Source organism: Xenopus laevis, chromosome 1L (genome assembly GCF_017654675.1).
Source record: "Xenopus laevis strain J_2021 chromosome 1L, Xenopus_laevis_v10.1, whole genome shotgun sequence".
In the NCBI taxonomy this organism is placed as follows: Eukaryota; Metazoa; Chordata; class Amphibia; order Anura; family Pipidae; genus Xenopus; species Xenopus laevis.
This window is the reverse complement of record NC_054371.1, coordinates 189748146-189765109: the sequence shown is the minus strand read 5'-3', so window position 1 is coordinate 189765109 and position 16964 is coordinate 189748146. Positions and strand designations below refer to the sequence as shown.

At 36.3% G+C, this 16964-nt stretch overlaps 1 protein-coding gene across 2 annotated transcripts in view; it reads right to left on the bottom strand.

The window, feature by feature from the left end:
• efna5.L (ephrin A5 L homeolog) overlaps nt 1-14706 on the bottom strand; it is a 275283-nt gene extending 260577 nt beyond the window's left edge. The window contains exon 1 of one of the 2 annotated variants that reach the window (XM_018264450.2): nt 13106-14706. In XM_018264450.2, the coding sequence (XP_018119939.1) occupies nt 13106-13230 (125 nt within the window). In that variant the 5' untranslated portion in view covers nt 13231-14706. The remainder of the gene's footprint in view (nt 1-13105) is intronic. The other variant, XM_018264443.2, reaches the window with a different exon arrangement.
• Nucleotides 14707-16964: the final 2258 nt, after the last annotated feature.

The following is a 16964-nucleotide window of genomic DNA, read 5'->3' as shown; positions in this document are numbered from 1 at the left end:
AGCGGCGAAAATGGCATGAAAGTCATTACTGTATTAAGGCTATGTCTTTTTTTTTTTTTTTTGATGCAGTTCTTCTGGCCCTGCATCTATACATTCTCTCTGTACAATAGCAATATATATTACAACATTAGTTTCTGATTTGAAAGGGAGAATAATACCTGAAAAACAACAGGGCCACAAGTCTCATACCTATAGCCTTTACTATTCAATTCAATACTATTTAGTTCAGACTGAACAGGGGCTCACATTTTCAGTGTGTGGTGAACCTGCAGCCGTAACTTTTTAATAAACGACTGAGATGTTATTTTAATATTTATTTGAAGATATGTAAATTTGGCTTCCAAATTATCTGCATGGTAACCAAAATGTTGGAGTTGTCGTCATGGGTTTGTAACAAAAATTCTACAATATGAGCAAGCCAAAACACGGATTCTTTTGAGGATGAATAATTTCCCTATGGTCTTTACAAACCTACTTATAGCTACAGTATGTAGAAATCAAGGAGCTAGCAGGTTAGATGGGATACTTTATGTGGATTTCTACTCTTCACAGTTCCTGCAAGTAAGTGCCGAGTTTGTAATTACTTTCATTGATCCACTAACAAGCACAGTATTTCCAGCCCTCCTCCTTTGGTTCGTGACGTGAGGAAAGCTTTATGCAAATCACGCAGCTCCTGACAATAATAGTATAGCTAGCATCCAACAAAAATACTTGTGATACTTTCTATTACAAGTATTTCAATTTGTTTGACCCTTCTTTCCCAGAAAACCCCAAAGAGTGCCTGCTGCACGTTTGAAATGGTTCCCATCATACAAAAAACCTCCCTGAGCTGACAATGTGCACTAATAGTTCAGTTAGCATTCATTGCTCTGTGCTAATTAACTACAAGGCAATGAAACCTTTAAGTATTGCTAAATTAGCACTCAACAGGATGAAAAAAAATTGACTGGCTGTATCTGCAGACAACACTACCTCTGAGTATTTTGTTCCTCTTAACAAAAATTGAACAAAGGAACAAAATTGTCAGTGTGCTGAAGTACATTTCTAAAGTACATAGGTTCGGACTGATTTTATTAACTGTGTGCGCACCTGATATCTTCTAAAATTCTACATTTCTAGAATTGCCATTAAAAACATTTTATGGTTTCCCATTTTTAAGAATTGTCTTCTAAAGAGGTGCTGTATTTTACAATCAGTTTCCCAAGATATGATCTGTTAAAGGCTATTTATACATTAAAAAAATCATTCATAGAAGAGCACTAAATGAAATGTGGTCTTAGGCATAACCATCACATAGAAGAAAACTCATTGTTATACGCACAATTTAGGACTGAAAACTATAAATATCTCGAGTATACACAAAGTAACAGATTAGAAGCTGACAGATTTTACTTTATTAGCCCACCGAATAATATGCTTATCCCTTTATTCCTTACATTTATTTATATGATTTTATACAAGTGTATCAAATTCCTAGTAAATCTAATAAAAATAATTATCTTGACAATAAATACAGGTCATTACGTATAGACTTATACAGTTGTACAGACAGGCTAATGACAACAACTAAACAAACATTGGTATTTATTATATTGTTTCTGGTTACTTTTCATAAATATATTTTCTTGGACAGAATTACATATTACAAACATAGGAGACAGAATGTTTGGCCTTGAAAGTAAGACTCTTTGATAACTCATTATAGAAGTTATGGGGAAGAGTATCAAAGAGTGAATTTGAAATCCTACAGGATCTCTTTCAGAATTAATAGCAATCTGGTCCGACTGGTCTTAATTTATCAGTAATTGATTAACTGAATCAAAATCAATATTTATCAAAGTATGTCACTGTCCATAACCTCCAGGGATTCCCTATCTCAGAACAACTGGTCTGAAATGGGAAATATTTAAGGCAATATCTATTTTGATTGTATGTACATTTTTCATGAGATGAAATTCATTTATTAATTTACCAATCCATAGTCAATCAGCTCCTATATGTTCATTTCTAATATAGCCATTGTGAATTTTGTACAACCTTGCATAGTCCAGCTTTCTGAAACTAATATTTTTAACATTAACTTCTTAACACAATTTGTCTAAATCACATCAAAATGTCTTACGTTTAGTGTTTTTTTTTAACTTAATTTTTATTACTAAATATTACAAAATACTACATGCTGGATGTGTAGAATAATAGGACTCACAAATGCTTTAATGATTGTCAAAGAGTAAGATGTTTTCCTGAATTCACATCTAAATAGAGAAGGATAAAGCAAATTGTGATGTCAGGTAATAAAGCAAAAACACCCCTGAGAATCTTTTAATTAGTTTTTACGTATTTCAAATAAAGTATCCTGGAGAAGCTGTCAGAGATGACATTGGTTGTGTCAGTGAGGTGCCTTTTTTCCTGATTAATTAGCAATTTACAGACTCAATTTTTTGGCAGCTTTCTTCTTACACTACTAGATTTGTTCCTGTCGGCCATCTTGGAGACTGCTGATAACACTGTCTGTATTAAAGCATTTCAGCTCAATTTTCAGCAGCTTAATACATAAACCAGTGTCATAGGATGAGGTTGGGGTTCAAGGAACAGACGCAGGATCACTATACCTTAATATGTCATATCTTAAATGAGTTGTATTTCTTTTTAATGGAGATTTGTAAAGCTTTTATGGGTGACTAAAAAAAAGGCCTTTGCCATTTCTGTATTAAGTAATTATTTTTCATATATTAGATTAATATATATATATATATATAAAATTAATTACATAGAACCGCACTCCAAGGGGGGCCAAAACGTTGTACACAAAGATTCATAAAGGTGAATTGATTTACTATATTTGGAGTGCGGTTCTATGTGATTAATTATGCAATAAAGGTTTTGAACCTGCACCCACAAGAAAACAGAAAATCCGGATTAGGGTGCGGCTGCCTTTGAACACATATATATATATATATATATATATATATATATATATATATATATATATATATATATATATATATATATATGTATATATATATATATATATATGTATATATATATATATATATATATATATATATATATATATATATATATATATATATATATATATATATATATATATATATATATATATATATATATATAAGCCACCGTTGAATAAACACTTGTTGATTTTTTAAGTCCTGTGAGTGCAGACCTTTTACCAGTTGACTTTACTATTTTTCCACTGCACCCAAGCAAACATTGTTTTCGATTCGAAGAGAGTACCGGCACCTCTCCAGCTGTTAATATATATGTGTATGTATGTATGTATGTATGTATGTATGTATGTATGTATGTATGTATGTATGTATGTATGTATGTATGTATGTATGTATATATATATATATATATATATATATATATATATATATTTACATATCCTGCAAAATGTATCCTTTCAACCCTGTGCAATACCAGTTATATCTAGATCTTAGTAAATCCATTTTTATTATTAAACAAAAAATAAATAAATTTATATATATATATATATATATATATATATATATATATTATATATATATATCTATCTATCTATCATGACCTGGTACCTTGTGTTTTTGTATGGTCACGGTACACCATGATGACATTTAACCTCTTTGGACCTTAGAATCTTAACTGTATTATTCCCTAGATAATCCTACATAAGAAAGCCCCAGAAATGGATGATCAGATGAAAAAGTGCTAAAGCACACTCATTTTGAAGAATTAAGACTATGATTTCACGTATATTAACAATACACCGCTGAAACCATTTTTGTGAGGTAACCATTCAAAGTCCCATTTTGGGACAGACGTAAAAAACAGTAAACAAATGGTAACAGATAGTAACCATGGTGTGGACATTTTTAAAATTATCTGGAGAGATTACATTTACAAGAAGTTCCTCCACAACAATAGAAAAAGAGTCATAAAAAAGTATTAAAAGTCGGTTGTCAATATATAGAAAATGACACACTAATGAGTCTGCACATTCCTGCTTACTGTGATCCATGGTGGGTAGTAGAGACTGAAACATACTAATCCTACTATAATTTTTATACTCATTAAAGCCAACGAGAAAACGGTAGCAAAAGTGTAGATACTTGATACATTGAGACATAAAAGATTTTATAGACAGATACTGTAAACATCCTATCGATTAATCTTTCTTTCAGGATATTGTTATTCTAACATACAGATTATACAGGTATGAGTCCTGTTATCCAGAATACTTGAGTTTTCTAAAAAAGGGGTCTTTCTATAATTTAGATCTCCATAACACTACTAGTCTACTAAATATAATTTAAACAAAAGGATTGCTTTACTATCAATAAAGATTAATTATATCTGAGTGGGGGTCAAGTTCAAGGTACCGTTTTATTATTACAGGAAAAAAGGAAATCATTTCATTAAAATGGAGTCTATGGGAGATGGGTTTATCATAATTTTAAAATTGTAATATTTAATCCCATTGGGTTTAATATTTAATTAACCCCAATAGGATTGTTTGACACCAATATGGATTAATTATATCTTAGTTGGGATCAAGTACAAGACACTGTTTTATTATTACAGAGAAAAAGGAAATAATTTTTTAAGATCTTAATTATTTGATTAAAATGGAGTCTACGGGAAATGGCCGTCCTGTAATTCAGAGTTTAACAATTTGTAGATACAGGAGGTTAAATGGGCCCTTTTCAATAGAGTTTACAATCTAAAGCAGTAGAGCTTGGATTTCTTTAAAGAACAATAAAATGTTTTGAACAACCCGAGCCTCATACATGAAGAAATTTGAGTATGTAAAGAAAATATTTCTTTAAGATATCTACTAGATCATTACGCCCTATAGAAGCTATGCACATATTTGAGCGGCTTAACGCCAGCTTTAGGGTGCTGACTACTTTTCACGCAGCGCTGCAAGCGGTCAGATGGATTTGGCAAATCCGCACTGCATATTCAACACAGATTATCAGAGAGCAATGCAGAATTCAGCCCTGAACTTCACAAACAAAATTTACATATCATAATGAGTGTTCCATCACAACAAGCAATCCACCTCCATTTTTAACAAAACCAAAATAATTGAATGCCTGAAACCGGTGGTATGGCGGCTTACAAAGCCATATAAAAATAACAAGACAACGCCCTGTTAGGAAGTTTAACCCCATAATCACCGAGGAACAAAATACGGTTCACATTTACGTTGAATGGCGAAAGGAACCTTCTAGATAAATATATGTTGTACAAGAGCAATGCCCATTCCCACTAGAATATACTGTATATACATTCTAAAGTCTGGAAATTTTTAAAAGGTACATTTTTATATGTGTCCAATACCTGAGTATCCCAATTTACATGCGCTCGCCCTGTCAATTTACAGACTACTAAACAATGCAAATCAAGTTAGTCAATGACAATAGGAAAGCGAGCTTCTGTCACATTACAGTCCTACAGGGAAGAATGTTTGAAATATTTTATGGAGAAAGAATATTTTACAAATTCATTTAGCTGGTGATTACAATGAACCCCCTGACTTTTAGCATTTTCTATTTACAAAGGGGGAGATTTTGAAGGTTGCGAAAATATTTAGAAATTATCACTCAGTTCTTAAAATAAACACACAAAAAAACCAAATAAATGATAAAATATACAGATGTGTACTCTATTCACGTAAAAGATCCAAAATACAACAAAGCCATTTTCCAAATCTTTTTAATTTTTTACTCATTTGCTGTTTTTCTGTAATAAAAAAAACTTTCATACAAATGTTTGATGACTTGTGGGTAAAAATGGCAGTCTTAAATGTGTATGCCTTGCGTGAAAATGCAACCCTATGCAAATTATACACTACTAGTTAAAAACACACTCACCCACTAGAAAACCATAGTGGATTATAAAACAATTCTCCTCTTGGTGTAAGTCAATAATGGACTATCGAAGTATCAATGCCCAATAACTCAAAAGAAAGCAAAGTCAAGGCTCTGTATAGTGCTGTTCTTGTATAACAAGAAATAGCTTTCATTTGCTTTCCTTACTTGCTGTATTTTTCGAGAGGCGAGCATGAAGCTAGCTGCAATTATGGGTTTGACAGACACTAATAACTTACAGGACAGTTGGAAATAGAAATCTCAAGAGCTGTGAACAGCACGAGCAGACAAAAGGGTATTTTTGATATTTTCTATTCACACAATTAAACACGAAAATATTATTGCTACAACACTGTGCTACGCTTTGGGTCACAGGGCAGTTTTTAAACCAGAGTCACGGTATCAAAGAGCAGAACCAAAAATAGACGCTGTATAACAGTCTGCTAAAAAAATATCAATATCTGATGTTCCAAACCAGAGAAATTATTTTCCATTTCTGCAATATAAAATACACTGCCAGCCACAAACAGTGATCTATAAAGAGTATAATAAATATTTCTTGCAATGTCAAGCTAACTGCAGTTCAGTAAAAACTGGGAAAGGTGATTTACAGCTTGTTGCGCATATAGACTGCCACAAATAAAGTTCTGACCATCTACACTGAAATTAGCCACTCAATAAAAAAGTCAAATTAAGTTAAAGGCCATTAAAAATGGGATGAGTGTCAACAGAAATGTTTAGAGCAATTGGTCCCAAACTATTGTTTTTGGATTTCAGACACATGCACAGATTTATATAAACCCCTATGCACCCACTGGGGGCCACTGTGTTACTGGTACTAAACTATATAAGGGCTGAGCACTATGAAACCCATACTCTTTTTCCAGTGCAAGATATTTTATGATATATGTCAGATTTCTTTATAAAAGAGTACCTTAATATAATGAACCCCTCTTTAATTAACAAGCACAATATTCATTCATGATATAGGTGATCACATATATTTTGTATGTGAGGATAGTTAAAACACTGGCCTTTTGCAAAACTTTATTAGGATTAAAGTAGCCCAGCAATTCCATATAAAATAAAAATGTTTAACAAGGGCGCTTTTATTATTTAGGACAATGTCTAGATTTAAACATTATATAAGAAATGACTTTATATTTGTAATATAGTTCTTCCCTGTAGCTTTCTGCAGCAACAGAATAAACAGGCAGAGGGATACAAGTGTAGTCATCTAAATGCAGACTGAGACTTGTGTTTGTTAACCATGATTAAAAAGCCCTTATACGTTATAAATAACACCAAATACCAGGTTCAATAACCAGTGATGTAAAACGTAAAGGTTGAGTAGCTAAACTGTCATTAGTAACAGAATTATGTCTCCCAAGTCAATATAATTATTGCATGTGTGGCTGTATCTGTACTTGACCCTTAAACGAAGTGTATTTCATTAGCTGAAACATTAAGCAGAGCCAAACAATCAACTAGAGTTTTGCTCTCATGTCCATACGTTTCATTTTTGCCAAATATCTATAAAATACCATATTTTCCTTTGTCTCCGTCCATATTTGAAAATATAACCTCAGAATGGAAAGTGCTGTTAACTATTTGAGTACAACAGGCTGCCCTTCACATCAGTACACTATTAATTGAAAGCCACAAAAAAAAAGGACTCGGTACGAAATTCCTAAAACGCTCTTGTTTACAACAAAGGAACACTTTTGTGCTCTTAGCCAATCGCCCGTAATCCAGCTAAATATGAGAATCATAAGCCAGACTGTAAATGCAGAATTTCAATCATTGAACACCTACCAGTTTTCTCTTTTAACATTCACAAAATAAACTTCGAATACATGCAGGGTCCCTATTTATAGTCGTGCATTCAGTTCATTTTGCTGCCTTGATTGCCCTAAACCTTTTCCTTCAAGACTGAAAGCAGAGAACAAAGGAACTGCAAAATTATATGCAGCCATCTTTGAAAAATAAACGCGGCAGCCATTTTGTGACCGGACTAGCTTGTAATTACAATAGAAAGGGTGCATTACACTTGTCTGTCAGCCACTGATAGAGTTATATTATTTTTAAAAAAATTTCTTTTTAATAAACTATATTTTTACACATATAACATGATAAAGAACCAAAATAATAGCCCAATTCGTATGGAACAGTGTCGTTACAGCAAATCCAACTATTTAAATGTGTGTGGCCAGACATTTTTATTTTCTCTAAACGTGGCTTAAAATTTTCTCTTAACAATAGGTCACATGATTATAATTTACATATACCCTTTACCCTCTATAACCTGTTTGCCGAGTTTGTCACTTAATTACATCTCTCAGGGCAAAGAAAAAAAAGTACAAATTCAACTCTTAAGATTCCTGTCACTGAGTTGTCTTTGTCTACTGTGTCTTAAGCGTCTATACGGAATTCTCCAGGGCCTGACAATCATTCTCAATGTAATAAATGGCTTTGACTGGTTTTAAAAGGATATTGATAACGTTACCAAAATATTACATCTGTAAAAGTACTTTTTTTCAAAATCGCAAACACAAAACTTTTATAAAATAAGCACAAGCTTTCTCTAAAAAGTTAACAGAATATATATATATATATATATATATATATATACACATATACACATACACACACACAGAGACTAACACACTACTAAACTACAGTATGTGTGTAAACATGAGTGATGTCTGTAATACAGAACAAGCCAAATTTCCTTGAGGACTAATTGTATTCATTCATTTTCTCTGCCCAGCATGGAGCTGGTAGATTGTTGGGCCCATAGCAACAAGGGACAGAAAGAAAGGCTCATCTTTATCTGTCTCTCCCTAACAGGAAATGGGGCCAGTGGGCGGAATGTAGTACTTTCATTACGGGCATTAGCAAAAGATTAAATGGGAAGAATTACAGGAGGGTAATTTACCCTTAACTAGGTGCATTTCCTCCAAAAGAAAGAGGTCTGTAAAACTACTGCTGATTGCATGGGGATTCACAGGGGGAAAATACAACTCTGTTGCAGAATACCATTTGAAATAACCAAGGTATTCAATCAGAGCCATAACAGGCTAGAGTAACACTATTAAAGCCAGCAAGCTGTATGTAATGAACTCCTCACAACAGTCCTGCTGCACTTTTAATCATGAAAAATTTATTGGGCTAGAGGTCTCTTTGTCCCTCAGATTGAAACTGCCAAATCAAAAACCCCTCTGAAAATTGAAAGCAGGAACCATTGTATCAGGAACGTGATTATTTATTTTATCTAGCTACCCTCCAATGCTTTTCCAAAATCTTGAAAGCAAGCCCAGAGCAAGCAGAAGAGATGGGTTTGCAGGATCAAGACAGATGTTGAATAACTGAGCTGAAATAAAGCTCTTTCTGTGGCCACCTACATGTATGTTAACATTAGCCGAGTATGGAAAGTTACCTCTATCCCATACCAATGATCAGACCCAAATACAACAATGGTGTATCATCTCATAACATCAACATTCACTTTTGCAATTAGTCCAAATCACGGGAAAGTATAAAGGGGATATCTTGACCCTCGTAACATGAATGGGGTAAATAAAGAATTATATTTCATGTTGTTACACAAATAATCTATGTGTGGATTCAGTAGATTTTCTTTCAGTTCCATAGAAAAGTTGACTGATCCTATTTAAAATAAATATCTGGCGAGGCATGTCAGCTAGGGACACAATCCTACCAGTAAGTGATTTGCTCAGCTCCTCAAGTACTGTCCAAGAAAGTGGATTAGGTCACTGTAAGATTAATATATACAATTTATTACAAGCATTTTATAACATTATATATATATATATATATATATATATATATATATATATATATATATATATATATATATATATATATATATATATTATCAAATACTTATACAAACATTTCATATTTGTGTGGATACTGTTATGTTCAATGTGAGTAATAATAGGAGTGCACTACTAAAATATATTAAATTGCAGACTGGATTTTATAGATACATATAGGAATGAGATTATTTGGAGAAAATTTTATACATTGAGCTCAGTATAAACAGAACCACCCTCCTTATCCAAGCATGCCGAATATTAGACTCCACAACTGTATGTAAGTACATATAATATGGAAACATACACAAAGTTCAGGAGTAACATCAAAATTGCTTTCCAAGTCACTTTAAAGTTATGTAGGATAGGTAGAGTAAATAACGTACTTTTTAGTTGGGGTTTTATACGTTTAACTGTGTGTCGTATTTGTGTATATCTATACATTTATTTATATGACTATCTTCATCAAACCCTACTAAGGCATCATAGAGCATTATTTCAGAACTCATTGGTTAAAAGTAGTTTGCACAATTCTAGCTCCTGCCCATATGAAAGCATTACATTTTGGGTCTAAATAGGGTCTTGTGATAATGACCGACTTAAAATAATCTGGCAAAGGGCAGAAAACAAAACTTTATTCCTTTTTTCAAACTTTCTGCATTTCGCTGCATTACTTTTTTGACAATAATGACTAAAAACCAAAGTGATAAATCTTCAAGCCTAAACATTTGTATGAGAAGTTAATTGACAGGACGGACATATAAATGTTTTGAACTATCGATACAATCGTTTACACAAACAGGCAGTTTTAACCTAATTGCAGCCTGTTGGCATCATGTGAAAAAAAAAGTTCCTACCCAAGTTTGCAAATACTTGGGTTTTCGCTACATAATAAAGATGCCGAGTTCAAAACTGCCCAGCAGAACCCCTCAGGTTGCACATGTAAGTACTCCGAGCTGCCATAGACTTTGATTTTATATCATCTTTTTTAAATATAACAAACGGACAAAATTATTTAAGAACTCAAAGAAAACACCTAAATCATAATTGCTGAAATTTACTCTTTTGAAAGAATTGAAAAATTAAAAGCAGTGGCGACTGCCTAAAGTGGAAAAGGAATTTATATACAAAGGCAAAGTGGATTCCCCAGACAGACTTTTTGTTACAAAAAGCTTTATCACAGGTTTCTGTCTACAATGTAGGGTGCCTGCATCAATGAATTTGTCTCTTGCCATGCAGAACAAAAGAAATGTTCTTATCAGTTGTTTGCATGTTTTACAGTGCAATTAATGAACTCTGAAAGGCATTTAATGGAATCCAGATTTCCACTGGCATTTTGCAAGAAAAATGAAAGCACGCTTTGGCCTAGCCCCTAAATTCACTGCCAGGAATCTTCTTGACACGTCCCAAATGAAGCATTACTTTAAATGTTGGTAGGAAACAGACAACAGAACCAGAGTGAAGTGCCTGAAGTGGCGTTACAGCAAAAGTCAACGTTAAAGGGCACATGATTCTATCATTAAGATGGACAGGGATACAGCAGCGCCACAAAGTTGCCCTTTCTTCCAAAACGTTCATTTTTATTGGTCTATCCTAAATACTTTATTACATCAGCTTTCAAGCTGGGGATTTTTTTTCATAATGATTTTATTATTCAGTCCAGATGTCTGGCTTGGACTAAAGAAGAGTTGCTTTATATATTTACATATATATATATATATATATATATATATATATATATATATATATATATATATATATATATATATATATATATATATATATATATTTTTTTTTTTTTTTTTTTTTTTTTTTAAAGATGGTGCTTTATGAAACATTCTCCCTTTGCATGATATGGCAAGGACTACAGTAATACCCAGGCTGTCTCTGGGTAAGGAAAGTTGTATCAGATCATAAAAATGATGGATCATTTCAAAGTTGAAAATACAACTCCCCCCCACCCCAAACTACTTCTCCAGTCCTGATATTCACTGCAAACATTGTTAACGTGGAGATTATTTCAATGCTCCCTCTTGAGCAAGAAAGGTTTCTGCAGGCGATTCTGATCTATTAAAAAACATGACCTGTGACAAAAATCAATGTACTAATCTCAAACTAAACAGCAGTATCACAGGCATAAAACTTTGATAACCTCAGATAAAATGTCCTCTGCTGAGCTGAAAAGGGAAGAAACAGTATGGGACACATCTGCCTTAACAAGAGAAAAAAAATAAAACGAGCAGCTTCTCGTAATTTCGGAAACTTATTGCTTGGCAGTCTCCATAAATGTGGTTGATTTTACCTTGCCCTCCTGCCATTCCCAAAATTCTCCCTCTCTTTAAACTTTAATCACATCTGCTGTTGCATTGATGTGCACTGGTGGAATAAGAACCTTATTCAGCATTTTATATTAGTGTCAATCCCACGTTTCTATTTAAAATAAAGGGAGGATGGGGGTGTTTTTTTTAAAAGAAAAAAAAAGTGTTTTCCTGTAGATTAAGGTAATTAGCTAGATAATGGTAATTAGCAGATGGGTAAATAACCGAGATGTTTGTACACAAACATCTACCATATTTACACCAATTAAGGCAGATGTTACGGATTTGTAAGGAGCTAAACAGACAAAAAAAGATATATATGAAGTGATAGCTGTTGGCAGAATAACTTATATTTATGGCATAAGATGGGTGCTGCCTATCGGATAGTGAAGTGCTCAAGATATGGGAGCAGTCATTGGTTTTGTACTACAGACAAAACCTCAGAGATTTGACTGATACGGCAGCATCATAGGAAAAAATAATGATTTAACAACTTTCCCTTTATCTCAAGTTGTAGGAAAGTGTAGGCACAGCTGAGATTTCCCAAGCTGCAGGAATAAGCTATCTCTGGGTGACTTACCATTGCAGATACACCCATGAAGAAGAAGAGATGATTAACTTGGTGGGAAATGTTAAGCTTTGCTACTACTGGGGCTGGAGAGTGCATATTAGTATGCAAAGCAATAACACATTATAGATTCTTCTTACTGCAAGTGCAACCTTCTCTAAAGAATACAAATTATTCTTTTTACAACATTCAAAGTTGCCTGGACTTTTAGCATCTTTTTTTCCCCCCTTTAAAAACAGTGCTTGTAACTTGTGATGACACAATTGCTAATCAGCACTGGCAACATTTCATGGGCTGCAATGAGCACTCTTAGAAATAATGCTGTGTAACAGATTGGAAAGGTGCTTTGCCATCTTGTATAATTAGTGTGCCAGACATCAGTCAAACACAGAAGCCCTGCTCCCTGCCTCTCAGCACTTACACGGTGCCTGCCTGCATGCCAGATTTTGGGCAGCTTGTTCTTTGTAAGCACAAGTCGTTGCTGGATTCCCCCCTCCTTACCTGGGGTTGGTGCTGTTCCAATACACCGCATAGCGATCAGCCACCACCTTGGAGCCAGGATCCTGGCTGCACACACACATCCACAGCAGCATAGACAGCAGCGTCAACATCTCCACGTGCAACATCACTCCTGGCCAGAAAGTGGCTGCGCGAAAGTCGCAGCTTCAGAGCTAAGCAGTACAGGGACAGGAGCGCTAGTGGACTGGAAATTAGTGTCTGGTGTGACGGGGAGCAATGCTGCAGCAAAGCCGGACTCACGGGGGAGCTGGAGGCCGAGTGGCTGCTACCGAGAGCAGAAGGGGCAGGGCGGTGCACATTCACACGGAACTCCCTGCACCCAGAGCAGGGCTTTGGATCAAGGGAGACATCCCCAAAGGGGTGCGTTATACTCTCCAACAAAGCAGATGCCCACTTAGCCCTGCAGGCAGTATGTTCAGATCCAGGGCTTGCTAGTGGGTTACTGTAGTGCTGCACAAAGTTGCAACAGGGATTGTGTGGCTGCCACTTGCTGGAGGAACAATATCAGTGCCCCCAATAATAATAAAAAGACTCTTATACACAGTCTCCCAATGTAGCAGCAGTGTGTAGGGGATGTCTGTGCGATCAGTCAGACTTTGGGGGTACTTTATGTATCCTCACCCCCCTCCTCTGTCCTTGTCCTTCCTTTGAGCAGGCTGATGGCACAGGATGGAGATGGAGCGACCCTACCAACTGACTGATGTCTCACATCCAATCTGAGAGTTCATCAATAGATTCTCTAATGGAACAAAAAAAAAAAATAATAAGGGGGAGAAGAAGAAAAAAAAAAACCCCAGCAAACTCCTAGAAACGCATCCAAGTCCCGTGCATGAAACAGCCACATACATAAAGATGAGGGGCAGACTGTGCCATCGGCATCCAGGGAGGAATAAAGTCTCCCCCCTCTCTCTCTCTCTCGGTGTCTCGGAGCCCCTGGAGATCAACTTGTAAGAGAAGCAAAGAGTTTGAAATGAATCAGATGATCCCCGATCTCCAACATGAGACACATGAAAAGGCTTCACACAGCGGCTGCTGCTGCCGGGAACAAACACACTCAGGCGAAGGGGCAGCCAAACTTCAGCGCGTCAGCACATGAAGGGTTAAAAGTCAGTCGGGGGAAATGGGGAGGGGGAGCATTAGTAGGATGGGGTACAATCCAAAAAACAGCAAGTCCCACCCCTTATCCAGCAAAGCCAGTCAGGGACTGTTGCAAGGAGCAGGCACAATCCGAGTGCGTGTCAGTGTGCGCAGCCCCTGTGTTATCGCTGGTGTAGTCCCGAGTATAGACAGACAGACGTACAGATGGCTGTCAGTAGATGGGCGCAGGCACCCGCAGCGGGGGAGCAGATTCAGGCTCCGATCTTGCAGATGATGTATTGATGGGAGGCTCACACTGCCGCCGGCCGATCATGTGACATCTCATGCACTTTACTAGGCAGGAAGGGGGGCCCGGCAGAGCCCAGAGCTGCTGCTACTCAAGGCGCGGGCTGCTCACACATTTCCATAGTCTGTCTTTTGCCTGCCCTGCGATTGGTGCGCAACATGGGAAAGAGGCGTGGTCTACTGGCTTTTAAATAATATGTCCCCGCCCTCCCCAAAGCCGGACTAATTGAATTACATTGAGATGTGGAGTGGAGGGTACAAGCGGAATGCAAGGGCGCCGTGTGGCTCTCTACATTAACCCTCCCGGGCTCTTGTCTCTGTACATTAACCCTCCCGGGCTCTTATCTCTACATTAACCCTCCCGGGCTCTTGTCTCTGTACATTAACCCTCCCGCGCTCTTGTCTCTATATTAACCCTTCCGGCCTCCTGTCTCTTCATTAACCCTCCCGGGCTCTTGCCTGCGAGCCACACTGCGCCCTGGACTGTAGATCTGTCTGTGCGTCTCTGTCTGTGTGACTGTGTGTGCTATGCACGGTTACCGACTGAAATTAAAATAAGAGAACCCATATTGAAAAACACAAGTAGAGTTGTTCTACTGCAGCCTGCTTTAGGCTATCAGGGAATGCTGGGGATTGACAATTAATAACATCCAATGCTGTAGAGGAAGGATGGGAGAACACCTAGCTGACAATAGAATTATGCTGAGAGTTATAGTCAAACAACAGCTTGTGTACTGCAGGTGGGACATCTGACATACAAACCACCCCATATTCTCTGTCCCACGCTGTAATTGCTATGCTTAGTAATTAGTGTTGCTGTAAATATATATATATAATCAATAAACATTCCAGCTGAATAATTTCAAAGTGAATCCATGCAAGTAGCTCATATTCTGAGTTTGACATTCGCTGTAGGCATGTAATAGAAGGTGTGGCCCCTGTGAGTTTTACATATGTACATGATTTACTTGTTGTGTCATGTTGTCTGCAAACCCCCAGACTGTCAGATCTCACTGGCAGTTCCCTCACTTCCTCCGCCTCCTCCAAAGTAATTATATACATTTAATTCTATCCTGCCTTATATCTCACATGTATATAGATACAATAAATATTTAATACAGAACACTGCTTCTTTAAGACAATGCCACACAGGGCGATAGCCAACATTTTGCTACCCACCCAACTACAGGCTTGGAGGATGACAACAAGACACTGGCAATTGCCTAGCCTACTATTGACGTTATTTTGTAGCTATCCATATCCACTGTTGTAATGAGTAGGGTGTAGGTGCTGCAATTTAAACGTTTGATTAATGATGGCAGGCAATTAAGCCAATCTCAGACAAATTGATTGCCCATCACCCCATGCAAGGCCCCAAGGGAGCCAGTTTCAGCAGCCCATTGTGGGATCTTATTGGAGTGCAATGAATCTGTCTGGACTAAATTCTGTGTAATCTGCTCATTCAGTCCAGGGGGGAGGTCAGAATTCTTGTGCTCCACCTGATCAGAATGTGTATCTTGTAAAATAATTAAGATTATGCTCAAGAAATAAGTAACACAGAGGGCCATGGGGAAGTGTACATTAGCAACTGAGAAGGACATGCATAGTTGTACAATGGTATAACCTTCATCAGTAACAATGACAGCTCCTTGCAACTCTTTTTTTGTTGCTAAAAGCAATCAGACGTGATATATGCCATTATCACAGCTGCTAGAAGCCGAAAGCCAAGTCCCAGGGATGGCACAGAGCATGAACTGATTTGGCCAGTCTGTCTGCAGCTTGCAAACAGCCTTAGTTGTAAAAAGTATAACACCCAGTTATCTACAACCGGCAAGGTAAAATCTCATGCAGAGAGATTTTAGAAAAAGCCCTGAAACAGCAATATCATAATACATTTATCACTTTAAGGGCAAACAAAGACAAGAAAAAAAATAATGCCCTATATTTATTAGTGTTATAGCACAAGGCTCTTGTGCCCCATCCCACAGCTAGAGGCTTTATGCTATTTAAAGTGGATGCCCCCACAAAAATTTAGTTTTGCAGAATGAAAATTGTCATTGGTTTTAAAGTTATTTGTAAATGTAATTGGCAGTCAAATCAACATTTCTCTGTTTCTTTTTGTATTCCCTGTTCTGTTTGTTGAAACAGTGTAGCACAAACCAGCTATCGTCCACCCATGATAGGTCTGTTAATCAGCTGACGTTCACTAAATTGTTTCTAAAGTCAGAACCAGCAGTGGAGACAATAGAAAAAGACAAGACAGATACTGATTTCAGTTACAGATACAGTATATTTACAAATAACTTTTAAACAATTGAATATGTTTGATTCAATTATTTCTCTGTATTTGAACATTTCTTACAATATAAGAATGTTTTCTTTAGAAAACATTTTATATTTGGGTTCACAACCTCTTTAAATTACTACACGTCAATATGCTATAACATGATGATAATAA